The sequence below is a fragment of the Mytilus edulis genome, chromosome 8 (assembly GCF_963676685.1).
Source record: "Mytilus edulis chromosome 8, xbMytEdul2.2, whole genome shotgun sequence".
NCBI lineage: Eukaryota > Metazoa > Mollusca > Bivalvia > Mytilida > Mytilidae > Mytilus > Mytilus edulis.
Genome location: NC_092351.1, coordinates 86,121,209 through 86,143,740, shown reverse-complemented (window position 1 = coordinate 86,143,740; position 22,532 = coordinate 86,121,209). Strand labels below are relative to the sequence as shown.

General features: G+C 32.5%; 1 protein-coding gene and 1 pseudogene across 1 annotated transcript in view; both read right to left on the bottom strand.

Annotated features, from left to right (window-relative positions):
* Positions 1-6,274: 6,274 nt before the first annotated feature.
* LOC139484475 (uncharacterized) lies at positions 6,275-14,683 on the bottom strand (annotated as a pseudogene).
* Positions 13,542-22,532, bottom strand: part of LOC139484474 (cyclic GMP-AMP synthase-like receptor 2) — a 27,487-nt gene continuing 18,496 nt past the window's right edge. Inside the window, exon 2 of the mRNA XM_071268207.1 lies at positions 13,542-13,548. Within this exon, the coding sequence (XP_071124308.1) occupies positions 13,542-13,548 (7 nt within the window). The remainder of the gene's footprint in view (positions 13,549-22,532) is intronic.

Genomic DNA, 22,532 nt, shown 5'->3' with positions numbered 1-22,532 from the left:
TCACATATAGTACTCTTAAGCATAAATTAAAATTGTAATGTGGCTTCGTAGACTTCCGAAGGACGTTTGATAAGGTGGACAGAAGAATTTTGATATATAAACTTCTCAAATCTGGAGTTAGCAGTAAATTCGTATCAATGGTAAATTCTATTTATTCATCATTCTGTGCGTTTACGTGTGCGGTCTGGTGGAGTACTATCAGAGGCTTTTGATAACCATCTTGGTGTAAAACAAGGCGACCCGTTATCTCCCTTACTTTTCTTATTTTTCATAAACGACATTATTCAAGATATCTCTACTGATGTAAACGAAGATGTCATATCTTTGAATGGAATTCTTATATATTTAATACTTTTTGCTGACGACACCGTTTTATTTGGAAAAACACCGACTGTTCTGCAACACTTATTTGATAAACTTTTACTTTACTGCAATAAATGGAATATCGAAGTAAACGCTGATAAAACCAAAGTAGTGGTATTTAGAAATGGATTTAGACCAGTAGACACTAATTTTTACTATGATAACAAGGAACTGCAAGTTGTTAATTCATATATGTACCTTGTATTATTACATTACAACGGAAAGTTTTTACATACTCTAAAACGTCTATAGCACAACAAGGATCTAGAGCCATGTCATCTTTAATGAACTCTCTCAAACAATTCTTTATCACTCCAGAAGAACAGATGTTTCTTTTCGACAGTACGGTCGGATCCGTCTTAGGCTATGCATCAGAAATATGTGGTTTCCATCGTGCTAAAGATATCGAACTTATTCATAATCGTTTTTGTAGATTTGTGTTAAAATTGGGTCGAAATGTACCAACATGTTTTTTATATGGCGAACTTGGCCATTTACCTCTTTTTATTGTTAGAAAACAAAAAATATTGAAATATTGGTTACATATTATTACAAATAAACCCAAAGTTGTATATGATGTGTATAAACTCTTGTATGACGATGCTATCAATGGCTATGTAAACTGGGCCTCAAATATACGAGATATATTATATGATCTTGGGTTAAACTATGTATGGCTAAACCAAGATGCTACCACAATATGTATAAATACTATTAAAACTCGTATCAAAGATCAATACTTGCAAAATTGGTCAACTACTATTCAGGAATGTAGTAAACTGTCATTTTATTGTAGATTTAAATTAACTTTTTATATTGAAAAATATCTTTCTTATATCAACATGATCAATAATGTTAGTCTGTTAACAAAATTACGTAGTGGAACATTAAAGTTAAATATTGAAGTAGGTCGTTATAATAATATTCCTAGAGAAAATCGTTTATGTGAATGTTGTAAAATGTGTGTTATAGAAGATGAATATCATTTTGTTCTTGTTTGTCCAGCTTATAGATCTGTACGAACCCAATTTTTACCAAAGTATTATTGTTCGTGGCCTAATGATCGAAAACTATTAAATATACTACAAGCTTCTAGTAAGTCTCTTACGATTAAATTATATAATTATGTAAAAGCTGCATGGAATATACGATCAAATATAGTCTCATAACTTTATATGTCATGTCATTGTATTATACTATTGTTCTCTGCTGTCTATTCATGTTTTATATTATGTAATATATGTTGTTAATTTTGCCATAGCATGTCTATGCTATAAAGATTCATCCATTCATTCAATGAATAATTGAAGGATTGGGTTTTTAACGTCCAGTGACAAATATTACATGCATATCAGGACGAGATCAGTTGTTTGAATTTGAAATAAAATATAATTCCTAGAGTGAAAAATAAAAATGCAGTACAGAGATTACAAAAAACAAAAAATACATGACAAAGTTTTTTTTTATCCTAGGCCCCCCATAAAATCAAATGGTAGCTCCCTAACATATATAATATGCGTATACTATGTTACGCACGCTGTAAACTGTACTTTAAGCCTTAGGAAAAGATAGCTTTGTATAATGAACATTACAGCGCTTTATCACAGGGTCAAGGTTAGGCAGTTGTCTCTCTATGTGTGAGAGAGAAAAATCGAAAACAACTGTTTGACGGTTATATGGGTATTTTTCTCTCTATTCTTTAAACTGTTTAAGAAAATGAGGAGATGAGGTATGATTGCCAATACTATCAACCAAAGTGAAAATTAAGTGGATGTAAGCAATTATAAGCAATCGTACGGTCTTTAACATTGAAAATAACCCATACCGTATAGTTAGCTCTAAACTTCTCAGACATGAAAATATGAAACAATTCTTTTGAGATTCTAACGGTTTATTTATATCAAAACAAGTTACCACTGAACTACTGACTAAGAAAAATAAATATATCAGCCATGAGCCAACGACAACCACTGAACTTCGGGCATCAAAATACAAACATAACAGACCTGAACTTCGGGCATAAAAAAATAAATATGACAGATACAAACGACAATTTCTGAACTTCGGGCATGCAAAAAAATATGAGAGACATGAACCTATTATACATTTTCTTTCCCTTATATTCTTGCAGTTCTACAACGGTACCCATTATCTTTATTTTTTTTTGGGGGGTGTTTTTTGGTGTTTTTGTTGTTGTTATTTTAGGGGGTTCTTTTTCTTTGTCATAGTCTAAGACTATATAAGTCGACAGTTCCCCCCATTATTTTCTGTTAGTTAATGCCACCGAGACCTTTATGTCATATGTCAAATACTAAGTACGTATAACATTGAGAATGGAAATGGGGAATGTGTCAGAGACAACGACCCTACCATATCAGACATCAGCAGAAGGTCACTAAAAGTAGGTCGTCAATGTAGCGAGAAATTCCCGCACCCGGAGGCGTCCTTCAGCTGGCCCCTAAACAAATATATACTAGTTCAGTGATAATGAACGCCATACTAATTTCCAAATTGTACACAAGAAACTAAAATTAAAATAATACAAGACTAACAAAGGCCAAAGGCTCCTGACTTGGGACAGGCGCAAAAATGCGGCGGGGTTAAACATGTTTGTGAGATCTCAACCCTCATACATATTCTATTACAAAGGCTATAAATGTGAAAACTTCAGTCATACAGTCATTTAATTTGATGTTAATTCACTAATCCACTTTTTATCGTAATTCAATATTATATAAATTGTCTCTTGCTATTTACAATCCAGTACGTACAATATTACACTATTTCTAATGTTGTTTTTTTTTATCTATTTATAATGCAATATTAATAATATAATAATACATCTATAACTAGTAATTCTTGGAGATTATATGTAGCAATCAATAACTTTAATAACTGACATTTTTTTCTGACCATGAACTATTAAATCCATATTATCGAAAGATAAAAAAAAATGTCGACTTCGAAATATTTATTAATCAAACCCTTTTTCTATGTATCGATCTATTTCATGCACCCAATTTTGTTTTGTAGATTTTGCCCTGTCTTGCTTTAAATCCGCCATATCACGAATGATTGCTATTGATTTCTTTTGTAAACATAATTTGATTATAAGTGAATAAAGTATTCCTTTTTTCAATGATAACATAAGCATACATATATACACATCAGCATTTTTCTCAAATTATCTTGTCTGAATATTGACAAAATTGAACCGAACTGTCGAATTATATAACCCCATGAATTACAATAATTGCCATTATTACGATATTATCGTATTTGCTCTTCTCTTTATTCTTCGCTTTCTGTATCATTTTATCGACTCTTTCCTTTATCAGTTTATTCTCTCCTTACGATATTATCTTATTTGTTCTTCTTTTCTTTATTCTTCCCTTTCTGTATAAATTAGTTGACTCTCCTCTTTATCAGTTTATTCTCCCCTCACGGTTTTATCTTTAAGTTAGTTGTTCTTCTCTTTATTCTTCGCTTTCTGTATCATTTTATCGACTCTTCCCTTAATCATTTTATTCTCCCCTCACGATATTATCTTATTTGTTCTTCCATTTATCCCTGAGTTATTCTCTTTGTTGATGATATTGACTGGAAATGTTACATTATCTTAGTAAACGTTGTCGTAAAATAAGTACATGGCTTAGCTTAACCAGACTTTGACGATTTGCTAAATTACTTATTGATTTTAATTGCATGAATGTAGATATCTACAGTCAGTATGACAGTGTGACAGTGTTTCCCGTAAAAAAAAATACACGCCACACTGCGGCAAATTAAATAAAGGCAACTGTAGCCGGTATACCGCTAATAAAAGTCATAAGTCGTTTGAGAAAAAATAAATCCGGGTTACAAACTAAAACCGAGAGAAACACATTGATCAACTATAAGAGGAAAAATATTGGAACAACTTAAAAAATGGCCAAAATGCATAGAAACGAACTCTTTGATTACAAACTAAAACCGAGGGAAACACATCAACTATAAGAGGAAAAACAAAGGAACGACAGGAACACTTTAGTGCAACAAAAACAAACATCACGAGTATGTCTCAACGTTCTAACAAAACTGTGTATGTGAAAACAGTGCAACCCTTAGAAGTTTCACTGTTCAATTTTGGATGATTTATTTTACAATAGTCATGTTTTTTTATATAGATTAAAATTGAGAATGGAAATGGGGAATGTGTCAAAGAGACAACAACCCGACCATAGAAAAAAACAACAACAGAAGGTCAACAATAGGTCTTCAATGTAGTGAGAAATTCCCGCACCCGGAGGCGTCCTTCAGCTGGCCCCTAAACAAATATATACTAGTTCAGTGATAATGAACGCCATACTAATTTCCAAATTGTACACAAGAAACTAAAATTAAAATAATACAAGACTAACAAAGGCCAGAGGCTCCTGACAGGAACAGGCGCAAAAATGCAGCGGGGTTAAGCATGTTTGTGAGATCTCAACCCTCCCCCTATACCTCTAGCCAATGTAGAAAAGTAAACGCATAACAATACGCACATTAAAATTCAGTTCAAGAGAAGTCCGAGTCTGATGTTAGAAGATGTAACCAAAGAAAATAAACAAAATGACAATAATACATAAATAACAACAGACTACTAGCTGTTAACTGACATGCCAGCTCCAGACTTCAATTACACTGACAGACAGATTATGATTTCATCATATGAACATCAGGCACAATCCTTCCCATAAGGTGTTTAGTATCATACCATCATAACATATATATGAGAAGAACATAACCCGTGTCATGCCAACAACTGGTTTTTGAATAAATGTGTTTAGTTCCGATGCAAAGACCCTATAAGTGAATCAATGTCAACGCCAAAATATGCAATCTTTAATGACCTGACAACAGTATCGTAACTATATCCCTTCTTAATAAGTCTATTCAAAGGTTTTCTTAATTTCTGAGGTAAATACTGACACCTTTGTGCTTTATAAAGAATATTTCCATAAAAAAATGGATGTGAAATACCTGAACGTATAAGAAGTCTGTAGACCGTTGGTTTGCCCGTTTGAATGGCTTTACACTTGTAATTTTTGGGGCCCTTTATAGCTTGCTGTTCGGTGTGAGCCAAGGCTCCGTGTTGAAGACCGTACCTTAACCTATAATGGTTTACTTTTATAAATTTGACTTGGATGCAGAGTTGTCTCATTCATTGGCACTCATACCACATCTTCCTATATCTATTGAGATTCATATTTCTCATACAATCAGTCGCAGTCAGTTTTCTGCAGAAATTACAAATTAATCTCAAGATTTGTGTATTGTTCGAAGTAATATACAAATGATATACACGTAAGAATATTTTATGTTAAAATTATATACAGGAGAGTCTGAATAGGGATTACAAGAGAATAATGGACAAAAATGGTAGAATAAAGGGCACATAATTTCAAGAATAGAGAAAGATTAAAATTTCGGGGCGTTTTATAGCAGACTATGTAGTATGGGCTTTGCTCATTGGTGAAGGACCTACGGTGATCAATAGTTGTTAATTTCGTTGTTATTATGTCTCATGTTGAGAGTTGGCAATAAAACCACATCTTCTTTTTTATATAGAATAAATCGAGAATAGATGGGTGGTTAAATATGAAGAATAAAGAAGAATGAGCAAAATGTATAATGAATAAGAAATCTCTAAGAAAATTAGGAATACAGAATTGAAGGACACACCCCTCTTCCCCTGAAACCACCCACCCACCCCTTAATCCAGACTCTCATACATTGTTTTTAAAAAAATTGTGTTTAAATTACATGTATTGCATGAGAATTATGAATATCCATGACTGTTGTAAAATAAGTCATCCAATCAAAATTATTCAGAATTAGTCTATATAAATGTTAAATAATTAAGGGTAGAAATATTTTGAAAATGTTGTCAAATCAACTTGTCTTTAATCTTCTGTCCATAATAAATCAAGCCATCTGTCAATAAATCAGTTCGGTTTTCTGGGGACATCTCTTTAGTTATAGATGAAAACTTGCCAAGATATGACCAAAGCCTCTCTATCCCTTCTCCATCTGTCAACCCAAGATTTTTAGTTCTTCTGGGTCCATACAAAATCTGTAAAAAAAAATGCATTTATCTAAATTATACTCTCGCTGGAATTCCCAAGTTTTATGATTTTTTTGGTCTGATAAACATAGGCCACAAGATCTACTGTTGATATATTTGTTTAAAATATCTTTTACCCTCATCCCATTACTTTAATAATTGCTTCATCAGCATCCCTATTAATAGTTATTCTGTTAAGGAACCAAAATTAACATACAAATATAGTAATTAATCATAATTGAAGGAAATCAAGACCCTTTTTTTGCTGACAACAAACACCAGTAATTTTCAATTATTTTTTTTTTATTGATTAATAACAATTGAACATGAAAATAAAACTAAAACAGAATCATATTGAGTGAAATTTCTTCCAGATCAAACTTTATTGAAAATTTAAATTTGTTAAAAAGGAAAGACACCACAAATATTTTCTTTCTAAAACATTAAAGTGAATTTTTCATCTGCCTTTCTCACCTTGAAAATAGAAGTAAATGATATGACAAATTACCTGACATGGAACACCATGCCCATAACAGTGGAATATTGGTATAGAAAATGATACTTTCTTCAGAATATCTTCATGACCATTTTTCTGAAACACAAATTTAGTAAATAATTTGATTTGTTTTCCCCCAACAACCTATTATAAAAAATAACATTGCATAATCACTACAAATAAAAGCATTTTTTTGAAGTAATATTAATTGTTCTTATTTACTTGTAAAGTTTTGAAAATTAAAAAAAACCTTGCAACTTTCAAAAACTACATGTATATTTAAAGGAGTAAATAAGGTGAAGTGCAACATTATATGTAATAGAGCTCCTAGTCCATATTTGAGAATATGAGCTGGAAAAGTAAATGCAGGCACATAGACCATAACAGAATGAACGCTTGCCATATTTTGGAATTTCTGGTTTCATCCATTTGAATGACTTGAATTTTTTTTAACTATTTTTCTTTTCATAAATCTTTAACATATATCTAATAATAAGTCATCTGTAAAAGTTATATAAAATCTTTGATTTTTTTTAATAGTTTTTGAGAACTTAAACTTCTAAATGTTAAAAGCTATGAATGATCAAGAGAGAACATTTTCACTCCCAGTCCCCCCCCACAAAATTTCAATTTCATCTCAAAAACAAGAACATGTATATTTTTTTGCTCTCTTGGTTCCTTCGTTAATCACCTACCAATATCTAATAATGTTATGAAAAGCTTGTTATTTTGAAACTGAATAGCGATCGTTCTTAACAATTCTTTAAAATATTTCAGCATTGGTAATAATCTATGACCTATAATGGTATATTTTTTTACACATTGTGACTTGGATAGAGAGATATCTCATTGGCACTTGTATCACATCTTCTTATACATGTATCTATAAGTTTCATACATGTTAATGGCTCAATATTACCTGCAAATGCTTCTTCAATAGGCAAGCTATATCATAGGAGACATGCATCTTCTGTCCATTGTTCTCATTGAGAAGCAACTTCATCAAATACACTGCATATCCAAGTCTAAAAAACAAAATACAAATATCTAAATACATGTACATATAACATACTGTCTGCAGCACAAAACCTTATTAATGGTATTTTTTAAAGACAACTTATGTATAACTTTTCTACTTAGTGCATTAGCAAAGGTTTAAAAAGTTTAAAAAATAAAATTGAAGACTTAAAAGTATAGATATGTAGGATAACTGAGAGATGATAGTTAAATACCGTTCTCCATGTTTTAGACTAAAGAACTTCTGTGGATAATCGTGTCTACATGTTGCTCCAAACACAGCTGTCTCTGAAAGCTTTTTATTCTTTGCTTTTGATCTAATGTTGCTTCCGGCTTGAAAATCACTGCAGTCCTAATGCCAAGAAATAAAAAATAATGAAAATAAAAATCCTTCTATATTAATTAAATTATCATCAAAAAGAGGCATAAGCTCCGATTTAATTCTTTTTTTTCAAGTGTTAATAAAAGCTGATTTTTTCCCCATTTGGCACCCAACCCTAAACATAAGTAAGGATTTACATATTGTTTTAACCTATATTATAAAAAAAAATAAGAGGGGAAAAATCCATTTGTGATTGCTTGAAATCTATTCTTATCTATACTTATGTTTACATTCAGATATATGACTGTCAGCAATCTTTAGAGGTTGTTCCATTGTTTAATAATTGTTTTTTTTTCTAGACTAAAATACACATAAAATACTAATACTTATGCATTTTTAATTGTTACCTCCGACTCTTTTTAATTTGATTCACTTAGAATGTTGTGAATTTGAGTCAAATGGTGAACATGAACTTGACACCTAATTCCCTTTAATGTTATACTTCAAACAATAAAAAAAAGGAAAACAATCTTCACAACATCAGCAAATATATAATTTGTGGGTTTGAAAGTGAAGACATAAAGTTTGTATACCTACTTCTTGATTGTACATCAAGGAAAGCAATTTGATATTCTGGATGTCCAATATAAAAATTCATAATATGAACATTATGGAAATGCAAGCCACATATCCGACTTTTTCAGTGGTACACTGAACAATTGATCTAAGGTTTACAGTTGTACTTACATTATCAACAGGTGAGTTGTTATATGTACACATAAAGCTGTCCACCTCTTTCTGGTCTAAAAAAAACGCTCTTGGTGCTTTGGGGACAACCATTGCTGACCAGATGATGTCTTTCTTACCAATTGAAAGTCAGCATCAAAACAAAAGATCTTGGTCTCACACTAAAAATAAATACTACTGATATCAATAATACAATTTTTGAAAAATAATTCATTTAAATTTTGGAATGCTGTGGTATACAAAAAAAATAATCCTTCAAAGGGCAGTAAAATGACAGACAAATATAGATTCTACCATTGCATCGAGTGTAATACGATATTTATCCACTCGAAACAGTTAAATTTTCAAATTTAAAACGCGAGGCTTGGCCAAGCGTTTTAATATTTAAAATTTAACTGTCAAGAGTGGATAAATATGGTATAACACGAGATTTGGTGGTGGAATCTGTTTCTCTAATGAATTTCTAACATTATGCAGGCAAACTTATTTCTTCTTTATGAATTGTCTGGAAAAAAATGTGTTCTTTCTATGTGACGTCATCAAGCATGGTCACCTTTTTTGGTGCTGTCGCAATAGGAAATTCAAAAGAAAGCAAGAAAATTCAACGTCATAATTAGATTTTAACTAATGAAGTACTGATATCAAACGAACCACACGTTGATTATTTTAATTTTATACAAAATAGGTGCAGAAAGGGATAAATTGACCAAGAATTAGAGAAAAGTTCTTAAAGTATCATTTTTCCAAATGTATAAAAAATATATCACCAATTCTTGCTTGAAGTTCAGAATTTTCTGAAAAATTACCTGAAAGCATGCTGGACAGGTACATCCATTATCAAGGGTTGGATCTGATGGATAATCCATACAATACAAAAACTGCCGAAATTGATGGATGGTTTCATTAATTAGCAGTTTGTATATTTCCTTTCCCTATTAATAAAAAAAAGGAATATTATATGTATTAGTTTTTTTTTAATTAAATATTAACTACTTGAATGTATTATGTAGACATAACTGTTTTAAAATTATTTTTTAATCATCATCTAATGCTGTGTCCTTTTAACTCATTTTTAGAACATATCATGTTATCATTAAAATGCTGTGGCTTCATTTGATTTTGTGTGGATCAAGGAAAACTAACATATTCGTAGAGATTATATTTCGTGATTTTTGTAAGGTTGGTTACAAATCTATAGAAAATTTGTCATTCATTGTACATTTGATCTAGTGGTCAACCTTCGCCTACAAAATCCACAAAAATTGGTACCCACAGTATGCAATTGGCAAAAACACTGTGGGTGAACTAAGATATGATCAATTTACTATTCTATTCATCTATTCCGTAAAATAAGAGTAACTTACTTCCTTAGTCACAAGGAACTTATACAGCTTAGGTTGTCTAGCCTTCAGTGCTTCACAGAAGCCTTCGGCTGAAACCTGACACTCAAGTAATAGACCATTCAGCCATCTTAGAAGATCGATATGAAAGGCTAGACGTGGATGCTATGGTGAAGATGGCCACAAATCGTACTGTAATAAAGTAACAGCCTCATCTTCACAGGCACAGAACTCTAGCGTCCTCATGTGTTGTCTACCTGTAAAAGAAGAGACTACAATGAAGTAACAGAAATTTCCCATCTTGCAGTCTGTAATAAATAAGTTAAATTAATTGAAAATATATCTTAAATGCTGGATTAGAATATATATATATGTATTGAAGAAAATTCAGACTGACAGAGATGTCTCATATGACAAAATGTATGACAACAATGTATGAACAATGATCATGATGATGATTGCAATAAAACAATTGTGATACCCAAATATAAACTTTCATATATACTGAATATCCAATTTGTTTTCTATTTAATGTTTCAATGTTATGAACATAAACCATACTGCTCGTTTGTTTTATCATGTAATTGTTTTACATTTGTCAATTTGTGGCCTTTTAATGTTGGCTGTGCAGTATGGGGGGTTTGGTCATTGTTAAAGGCTGTATAGTGACCTGTAGTTGTTAACGTGTTTTTTGGTCTCTGGTGGAGAGTTGTAAGAATTGGCTACCATTCCACATCTTCTTGAGTTCATATTTGCATTAAATATTCAAAAAAGTATCCTTTTCATCCTAATCATTATGTACTCCATCCATTTTTGACAATATTCACCTATAAGAATAGAACATGTAAGTTACAATTCTATTCCCATGTATCATACCTTTATCATCAACAACAACTATGTCCTTCTGGTAAGATGTTGAACACTCCTGATGACTACCATCTTCCCAAACGGGAGTTGAACAGGAAAATCCAATAAATGTACCATGCTAGAAAAATTATGTAAGGCAAATTAAATGGCAGCAGGTATCATCATAACAAGGAGATGCTTCCATCTCTTTTAAAGGATCCTTCTGTTACAAATAACATCAAATGAGATTCAATGAAAACCTACTCGTTAAAGACCTGGATCTTTGAGGGACAAATTAAATTAAGTTAGTAACATCTTCTTATAGTGGTTAAAAGTTATGCAATAATTTATCCTGCCATTATAACTGGTCTCTCAATGCATGTTGGTGGCCTTCAGCTGTTGTCTCTTTGACACATTCCCCATTTCCATTCTCAATTTTAAAAATTTATGAAAGGGAATGTGTTTCAAATAGCTGTGTTGAGAACTGTAGTGGTCATTATAAATGAGGGCAGAGATTGCTGAAAATTTAGAACCTAATTTCAAATCAGAAAATGTCAGTCACCATATAATTAAGTTGAACTCTGACCCAAAGATAAAGTCTGTAGGCTAAGGTGTATGATGAAAAAAATAATCAGCTTAATGATAAAGGTTGTAATTCATCAAGAAATAAAGACCAAAATCTCTGTGCAAGGGATTAAAGCAGACAAACACTTACCATCCACTTCTCAAAAATATGAAGATGAGGGAATTCATGGCGTTTTTTCAAACATGGCAGACAGGTAGCATGGTAATTTATGCAATCAATACATCTATAAAGGTCGGTTGTATCAATGTTGCACTGTTTGCAGGTAGAGCCGGTTAAAAATTGCTTTTGAAGACCTTTCTTATACAGCTTCTTGCTCACTTCTGCCCAATTTTCCAGTCTCTTGTACTTTGCCTTCTCATATTCTGTCAAAATAAATGATGCATGACTTAAGCATTGAATATAATACAAGAAAAAACATACAAGGAAATGACATTAATTTAAGCATTGGATTATAATTTTGACCTACATGCACTCTCAATTTAACTTAAAGAGTGAAATGGTTATTTATTCTTTTCCTTATAAATTTAGTTTAACTCGAATGTGAGTAATTAGCAACTTAAATTAAGCCTACATGTACCATTAAAGTGTTTGAACCCGCTGCAATTATTTGCACCTGTTTTAAGTCAGGATTCTGATGTTAGTAGTTGTGCATTGATGTTGTTCAAGTGTTTCTTGTTTCTTTTTTGATAGTTTTCCTGTCTGAATGGTTTTACAATATTTATTTTTGGGGCCCTTCAATGCTTGCTGTTCAGCGTGAGCCAAAGTGCCATTTTGAAGACCGAACTTAGACCTATACTAGTTTACTTTTTATAAATTGTGACTTGAAAAGAAAGAAATAGAGAGTTGTTTATTTGGCACTCATTCCATATCTTCTTATATTTATCTCAAAATTCATTGTGAACATATGTAGGATCCATTTCCTGTAATGAAAATTCTGCCTCACTTGCAAATTCATATTTTTTATGATATTCATGCGAGTTTCATAAAAATTTGCAAAGATTGTAGAAATGAGTGCCTTCATGATGCAATTTTTAAAAATTAATGTTTCAAAGAGGCATAACTCTCTTTAAAGGAAATGATCAGCAATGATTTTCAAAATTCATCTAATAAATTGCTGATGTTAACCTGTGATATACATGTACATTGTAAAATACATAAAAATTGTTTAGGTACAGCATTAATATGTTGAAGGCCATACCTTGACCTACATGTATAATGGTTTATCTTTTATAAATTGTTACTTGGATGGAGATTTGTCTCATTGGCACTCATAACCACATCTTCCTATTTATCTATGTATACATGAATATATGATACCCATGAAAAACTAAATTATTTGGAGTGGTTACTGGTAAAAGGGGATGTCTTACTTTTTTGGTCACATGAAGGTACATGTTCTTCTTCTAATTTTGCAGAACAACTGCTGGCATTATCCTCCTGTGCTCGTATTTGGACACCATCAATACTTAAATCATTATTTGCTGTACATGTAGTTTCACCTCTCTGGTCAGTATCAGTTGAGACACCCGCAGATTCACGTTCAAAGGATTTTGTCACCTTTTGACTCTTTCCATCTTTGTGAACAATGTAAGTAAACTGTGATTTTCTTTTCTTTATATATCTATGAGACATGAATTGATATTAAAAGATAAGAAAAATCATAAAAAAATCACTTCAGGATATTCATCTTCATGTATATGTAGCTTCTTCTGATAAAAGTCTTCACCAAAATAATATTAAATCCTGAAAAAAATAATGAAAGAATATATAGCTCAGACCAACATGTCCAATAAAATATCAGGTCACATAAAGTTATAAAATTGGCAGAACAATAAAATTCAAAGGACAAAAAGTCACAATATCTAATTATGATTTTACAATTATTGCACAATAAAATGCTTTATTGGATGCAGCTTAAAAGAGGGTTGTTGCCCACAAGGAAGCTATTAAATCACGAGTTCCAAATGGTGAAGTTGAAATCATCTCTTTGTAAATTTTACGGATGCCATCACGAGTTAGTTGACTCATGTAAGTCCAAAAATTCAGTATTTTTTTTTCATTTCTAATACGAGCATAACTCTAGAACGATTAGTGACCCAACAAAAACTCAGACATAACCTCCAGGCATTATATGTGTTTTGAGGTAATCAACATTGTGTATACTAAAAGTTTCATAGTATTTGTTTGAGGCGAACTGAAGTAAGTCTGTTAAAGAATGGAAACCAACTTTAGGACGTAGAGTCATATCGATGGACAGACTTACATTTGTATTGAAACTTTAGGACGTAGAGTCATATGGATGGACAGACTTACATTTGTATTGACTTAAAACTTAATGGCTTATGCATAAAATGCGAAAAGATTATCTATTTCTTTTCAACAGCAAAATGAATATTGCACCTTTATCGCTAATCCAGGATGCCTCAACTTTTGACACATACAACAATCACTTTACTTTTGTGGCATCAAATATTTTGTTTTATTACATTAAAATTTAACATTTAACTGGAACCTGTGTAATATTCAGTAATGGCGATAAGTTTTATTGTCTGGGGGTACATGTAGTCCAAATAATTATGACAACTAGGAAAGCTATTCTAAATTTTTGCTCTGAAGCCTTCCTGCAACATACATGTAAGGCGTCAAGCTCAAATGAAAAAAAAAATTAATAGGCTTTCAAGATGTCATAATTATTTGGACTAGTCTGGGGACAGTCCCTCATTTGCGGGATATCCCCCATGTGGGAGCTTCAATTTAGCTTTTAACTGTTCAATGACTATTGCACAATATTGTATAATTCAATGCTTTTTAAAATATAGTATTGAAAAAAAAAAAACAAGTCCAAATAAATATGACGTCTGGTAAGGCTATATTCGAAGGAAGGCGTCCCAAAAAAAACAAACCTTGCCAGACGTCATAATTATTTGGACTAAAAAAGCTAGTCCAATTTGTCATTGTAAGTATGTCGTTTTAGTAAGGCTTTTTGATATATTTCCTTTTTCAACGTTTAACAGCAATATCAAAAATAGCCTTCCTAGACGGCATAATTATTTGGACTAGAAAAAAGCATGCTTCATAAAATTGTACATACCGTCTTGCCCTTGTCTTTAAAATATACAATATATAGGCCAGAAACACACTTAAAACGTAAAAACGTGTTACATTAGACTGACACATACAACACAAGGAGGGCAAAAGACCAAAGACTACATAACAGTGGATAAAATCAGATAAACTAAATAACATTTTACCTTTTCAACTTCAGCAGTCAACCAATATGGCGTCGCATGTACAGCCTCTCTCTGATACATAACGTTACCGTTCCGAACGTGTTTAGGACCGAAGTGCATCTTTCTAATTCAAGCTAATAATGTACCGTAGCGTACTGTGCGGTCTATACAGTATACTTTGTTATAGCTTGAAGAAGACTAACAACATTAACAATTTTCTTCTTCAAGAAGCGAATAAGTATTGTATCGGGTGTGAAAAGAGGCCAAAGTCAGATAAACCATAAAATAGTTAAAAAAAAAAAAAAAAAAACAAAAACAAACTCCAAGACAAATTCATCTCGGAAATGTCTTATAAAATCAAAAGCCCAAACACATCAACCGAATGTATAAATGACTTTATGTAGAACATAACGGATTAAACGGTATTTATGGTTAGCAGTTTCTGATCACTATTATGACAGTCGCATAATTTCTATTACATTGCATTGACAACAATTTTGTGAACAAAAACAAACTGTCCAAATGACCAAATTGTCAAAAATATAGGTACATCAGTCAACGTTGTGTTATTATTCTTAATCTTAACCTAAAAGACGGACATGCTCATATTATTACAACCACTTCAATTATTAAAAATAGTTTAAATGATGCCACTGAAGGAGCAGCTACTACATAAAGAGTAGACGGGTTCTCTCTCATTTATCTGTTTGGCTTTGACAGACATACAACAAGGGTATCTGTGATACCCGTATGTTGCAAGGGAGAGGACCAGCCGACATAAAGAGAGGAAAAAGATAACAGAAAAGCATTCGAACTAACAAGTCACAATATAAACGAACAACGCAATAGCTGAAACATAAATAGACCAACAGATACATCAGTATATACAACAACAATACTGAGTACTATGAACCCATGCAGCAAACAACCTATCTATAACCTGAATCTTTATAGGAATAGATTGTTTCGGATGTTTAAGTAATGTTTGTTAGTGGTCCATTCATTCTGTTGTTGATTTAAGCAATTGCCGTTTTTCGCAACAGACGTATAATGAGTAATTTCTATTCCTATTTATACTTGCTTATTGGTTTGAACGATTACGCGAACTCTCTGAGAGCGAACTCGTGCAATTTCATTTTTCTAAGTCTGTTTAATTTCATATTATTGATTTAAATCATATGTAAATCATCGTTTTTATTTGTATAGGAATAATTATTTTTGTGGATCAAATCAGTCAATTAAATGATTTCCCTTTGTTTCACTTTCATTGTGGACATTCTTTTCCTTTAAGTTACCATAAACACACGGAATTCGTCTCCATCTCTCGCTCAGGGGTTAAATTGATTTTCACATGAATACGGATTCAATGAGGTCGAATTATTCACATGCAAGTGAACAATTTATAATCAATGTTTCTTCGCTTATTTTGACAAAACTGAACCATACTGACTGAATTATTATTTCATTATTTCACTTTTATTAATGATTGAACAAAAACAAATCATATTTTTGATTTTTTATATATCTCGTTTCTAGTGCCTCAGTTAGAAACAAGGAAATCAATTGCCGTATTTTCCACTCGGGTTGCACATCTCCTCAATTATTTAGCGTGAGTTTTACTGTCGAAAATACCCGTTTACATGTCTCCGCTACGCGTCGCCAGGTAAACTAAATTTGTGACAGTAAAACTACCGATGGACGTCCTTAAAGCTTCAAATACAATACAGTTCTCTCTTAAATACAATAAATGAAATCGGCCAAGTGAGAATGATTAGGTATACCTCCAAGAACAACAACATCTTCTATATATTTAATTTAGTAAATTCTGTATATTTTATTATCAATTATGTAAAATTAGCAATTTCAAATTATTTGCATCCATCTCAAAGGAAAGAGAATATACCGAAATGAAACTACCTTACTACAATTTACTGCATTATAATAAAATTGTATACACTATGGACAAAGTCTGGTATATATGATGTGAAAAGTCAAAACCTGATGTTCTCAATATCAATTCATATGTAGATGATGTACATTCATTTTACTTTTAGGATCTGGAGCATTCAAGCAGATCTTGAAAGTATTACTTCTGTTATCTGAGCCAGAAGAACCTTCGACCTAAAAGAAATGAAAATGTATATATTTCTTTGATTAGATTCTCAGATTTAGAGTAGGTCATTTTTACCTATCCATGAGTACTAATATTTGATGTCTTGCAAATAATTTTGAAAATAAGCTTTTCTTGTGGGTGAGGCAGGAATAAAGCTGAACCGAGAGCAAATGTTGCCATTTACCACCAGAAAAGTTGATTTGATAGACAACGACGTTGCAAGTTAAAGTCAAATAAAATTGATAATTGAAACGGGAAATGTCTGAAAAGAACACCAACCCGACCACATAGCAACAACCAGCCCAAGGCATCCACTGGGTCTTCAACATGTTCGGCAATAAAGTCATGCACCCTTAGGCCGGATTCATTTGGCTCCTTAACAATACTAATAATGCATACTAGTTAACAAAAAATGGACATAAAAATCCGAATAATATACAATAAAAAAAAACAAAACATAAACGACTAACAAAGGTCCCTACTTGGGACAGGTGCAAAAATGCCGTGGGATTAAATATGTTTAGTGAAATCACAAATGCTGTATTTTGGATTGTCTGGCTTTAAGCCCCAGTCACACCTTACCGGATATCACGAACGGACGCCTAACGGATGAAAATAAAAATTGTCCGTTGACAAAATTGTTATTCGTTGGGAGTCCGTTGATGTATTGACCAAATAAAACAGACGCGTAACGAATGCATAACGGACACGCACTGGATGTACAACGTACGAGAAACGGAAACGTGCCGAACAGAACGGATGTCGAACGTACATCCAACGGACGAGTACCGCATAAAACGGACCCCTAACGGAAGCGTACCGGATAAAACGGATGAATAAGATATACGGAAAAATTAAAGGCGACAATAACAAGACATGTAAATCGCATAAATATTCAAAATGTTTCTGTGTAACTGGTTTTGGGTTGTTTGTGAAGACGTGCCATTACTCATTACTCTAAGATCGATTATGAATAATAAGAATTCATGAACCTTAAGAAATCTAATTGGCATTTCTGACGCAAAATTTTCAATTGCCATTTATCAGTTTCAGATCCGTTAATCGTCCGTTTTATCCGTTATACGTCCGGTAGGAGTCCGTTTCACATTCGTTCAACATCCTTTATATCCGTTAGACGTCCGTTAGAAGTCCGTTGGTGAATTTATCTGTCAGACCTTCAACGGATGTATAACGGACACGTAACGGATACAAAACGGAAACGAAACAGACGAGTACCGTACAAAACGGACGCCTACCGGACATTTCATCAGTTGGACGTCCGTTCAAAGTTTTGAACATGCTCAAAATGTTCCACCGGACAGAACGGACGTCGACGGATAACACGTACACTAAACGGACACGCAACGGATATAGACGGACATCTAACGGACAAGAACGAATTGCAAAAGCGTTATCCGTTAGGCATCCGTTCGAGCTATCAGTTAAGGTGTGACCAAGGCTTTATATTTTAAATGTCATGACTTGTTGTCGTTTATTTAACAATTATCTAAAGTGTCACAATATGCAATACTTGTCCAGGAAGTTTGTCGACAATAAACGACGAAAACCATTAGTTTGTATCTAAACACAATATTTGTTTCTAAATCCTGTTAGTTTCCACTACATTGCGATCTTTTTGCTGGTTGACCATTGGTCTGTTTCTACACTATGTATCTTATTACACGTTCTTACTGATCTGCAAATAAAAATTTATTTTGGAATTTTATAAACTTTCCCACCCTCCGTCCCCTTTGAACTTCTTATATTCCTACTATGATTTTTGTTAGATGTTCGTATATATTTTTGGTCGATAAATGTATTTTGGTAATTATGCAAGATTAAGTTTGTTAGCATCTACTGCTTGTTAATTGCAAGTAAAACAATGAACCAATCTAGTCGTGTTTGTACTTTGACACCGCGATGGACAACAATTATAGTATAGCATGAATATGTGCTATGGGCTTTGGTCATTGTTGAAAGCAGTACGGTGACTTATAGTTGTTAATGTCTTGATCATTTTCGGTCTCTTGTGGAGAGTTATCTCATTGTCAATCATACCACATCTTTTTTTATATATAATTAGTATTGTTATCTGCTGAGATACATAGTACGAATCATATATAGAAAAACTAGATATTGTAACTAAAACAAATATTGTGTCATGCTTTTTGTCTGTAATTTTCTATCCAAATATTAGGTGTTGTAGTTTTATTACAAAATATATGTCATTTTTTTTTAAGTTTTAAGAGATCGTATACATGTATTTGTTACCCAAATCTAGTCAAATATGAACAATTAAACTTGATAGTCTTCTTCCATTTGAAGTTTTTTTTTATTTATTTTCAGTTAAATAATAATAAATAAAGTTATACAATAAATTTATATTTAGAGCTTTTTCCAATGGCAGAGCTTAAGTTCACCTATTAATTTCTTTGACAATTTTTGTTTGCTCACTAGTGAATCAGTCAACATGTTATTTGAAGAAATACAAACATATATTTTTTAAATAACTTTGCATCTGATCTTATTTCTCTGGACATTTACTATACTTCAAACAGATTTTCTTTTTTAACAATGTGAATCCAATTGGATACCTAAACTACATATGTGTCCTTACAAACAACGGTATATTGCTGAGTTTCCAAGTGCTCCACGAAACATATTTCTAAATTATTAACGTTCCATTTATCAGCAATTACAGCCAGGCCTCAAAGTTATTGTGAGACTGCCTATTATTGAGGTGGCGTGAATCAGATGTGGATGCTAAAATAATCCAAAGAATTTTTAGAATACATTCAATCAAAGACTCTGTCATCTTGCAATAGTAATAAAACATTTGACTTTTCTACACTTAACACAGGTATTCGCCATTCCAAACTAAAAGACAAATTGAAAGAGTTGGGTTTGCTTTGTTTCATAAAAAAGAATGACCATCGTAGATACAAGTATCTTGTCTTCAGGAGGAATAAATCGTACTTTGTAAAGAATCACTCTGACTCAATCAAAACATTTCCTGAAACTGATATTACCAAGCTGCTTGATTTCTTAATTGACAACATCTTGTTACGTTCGAAGGACGTATTTTTCAACACAAAAAAGCAATTTCATTTAACTTTACTTTCTGCGAAATAGCTGATGTACTCTTATCAAATAAATCTATCCTATCATACTGGAAATAAAGAATACAACAGATACAGCTAAGTATGCCTCATATCTTGACTTACTTATAGAAATTGACAATAAGGGTCGGTTGAAAACATAACTTTGCGTCAAAAGAGATGATTTTCAATAGTGAACTAGAGATAAAGGATACAACAGTTACAGCTAAGTCTGCCTCATATCTTGACTTGCATCTAAAAATTGACAATAAGGGACGGTTGAAAACATAACTTTACGACAAAACAGATGATTTCAATGTTGAGCTTTCCATTTCTATTTAGCAACATTCTAGCAGCGCCTGCATATGAATTTATATCTCCCGGGCTTGTTTTTCCTATCATGATTTCATCGATTGAGGATTGCTGACCACAAGAAAGCTATTAAACCAAGAGACGCTATATTCAGTTGGTTGCTCGTTATGAAATAACCGTTTCACAGATTATATCGGATATGTTCCTAATGTCGTTACTACAATCCCACTGCCTTTTCTCGAATGTGGTCTACCGAATCAGACTATTTACCGTGATTGTGATAACATGAGCAACACGACGGTGCACCATGAAGATCAATATCTACTTACCCTCCCGAAGCACCTGCGATCATCCCCAGTATTTTGTTAGGTTCGTGTTGCTGAATCTTTAGTTTTCTATGTTGTGTCTTGTGTACTATTATTTGTCTTTTTTTCTTTTTTAGCCATGTCAGTTTATTTTCTCGATCTATGAGTTTGACTGTCCCTCTGGGCCCGGTTGTTCAAAAGGCTGGATAAAGTTATCCACAGGATAAAGTCTGTATCCACTGGATAACTTTTGTCCGCTGGACAAATCCGGTTGTCCAAAAATTGTCCAGTGGATAAAATAGCTTAACCACGGACAAAATTTGTCCAGTGTCTGGGGGTTCGGATAAGTTCTTATCCAGAGGTTAAATATGGCTGCCCATGTGTTGTATGATGTGTAGTAGACATATAAACCACGCATAAATAGGGAATTTCACGGTGAACCATATATATAGAATTTCAGGCTAGGTAAAGATTTTCTGAAGCTAGCATAGAAGTTTAAACAATTTTGCTTTATGATGATTTGAAAAGACCTACCCAGAGAAATTATGCCATTCTGGACAGTTTTCACACAGATTAAAATTACTCTTAGATGTTTTTTTACAGTTGCACTGCTTGTTATTGTGTAATATTGAAGTGAAAAAAATCAGTTCGGACAAATTTTAAGAACGCCTTTTACTTATTATTACATGACGTCACAAAAGTTCTGACGTAAGAGATGCTCGGCCAACGCACCTGTTGATGAACAATACGATACAAGTTGTTTTTCATATCGCATAAATTTTCTAACTGCGATTCGGAAAGCACATTAGAATAATCAGAAATACTGGTCAGTTCTCTTAAATTAAAGGACAAGGTACGATAAGCATCAGAGAACGACCCCCTTATTTCGTTCAAATTAAAAGTGAGTTGCCATTAATTATAAAACTATGTTTTTTTGTAAACATCAATAGATTTTCCAACTCCCGCTGATATTATTCATGCTCTGTTGCTGCAAACACCTCAATATTCGCGAAAGGCAGAAATATTGCAGTTTCAAAACCTTTTTCTGCATTTTAAACTATGAGCGTACATGTATACGGCCCACGATCATATTTATATTTTGTTAAATTGACATCGATTTTATATAAATCCTTATTGGTCAATTAATTTTCCCCATATTAAGTAAAAAAGGGGGAGGTAGGGAGGTCAATGAAAAAAATATATGAATTAAGTTTTTTTTATCCTACATTGAACTTTTGATGTCGTCCCTAAAGTCATAAGAAACATTTAAAGTCATAAGAAACCTTAAATGATGCATATGAGTAGTATACTACTACACGTTCTGGAACACATTCCAGACATTCCAGCAATTGTGGTACACGTTGTAAAACAGTAAGAGGTCAATCAAAGTTCAAATAAGTGACATTCCAGCAATTGTCAGAATGATGTCATCAAGAATGTTGTAACCTTAGAAATGTGTAGAATGTGTGTATTTTGATTTTATGAATATACAGTATACATAGGTATACCTCATTCAGTAATATGTTGTTTGGATAGCAAGTAAATGGCTAGGAAAAAGATACGATGATTAAAACACATTAACATTTATTCAAAGCTAACATGCATGTTTCAAGTGCCTTTATCATTTTTAAGTTAACATCATGTCTTTAATAAACTATATGTATACATA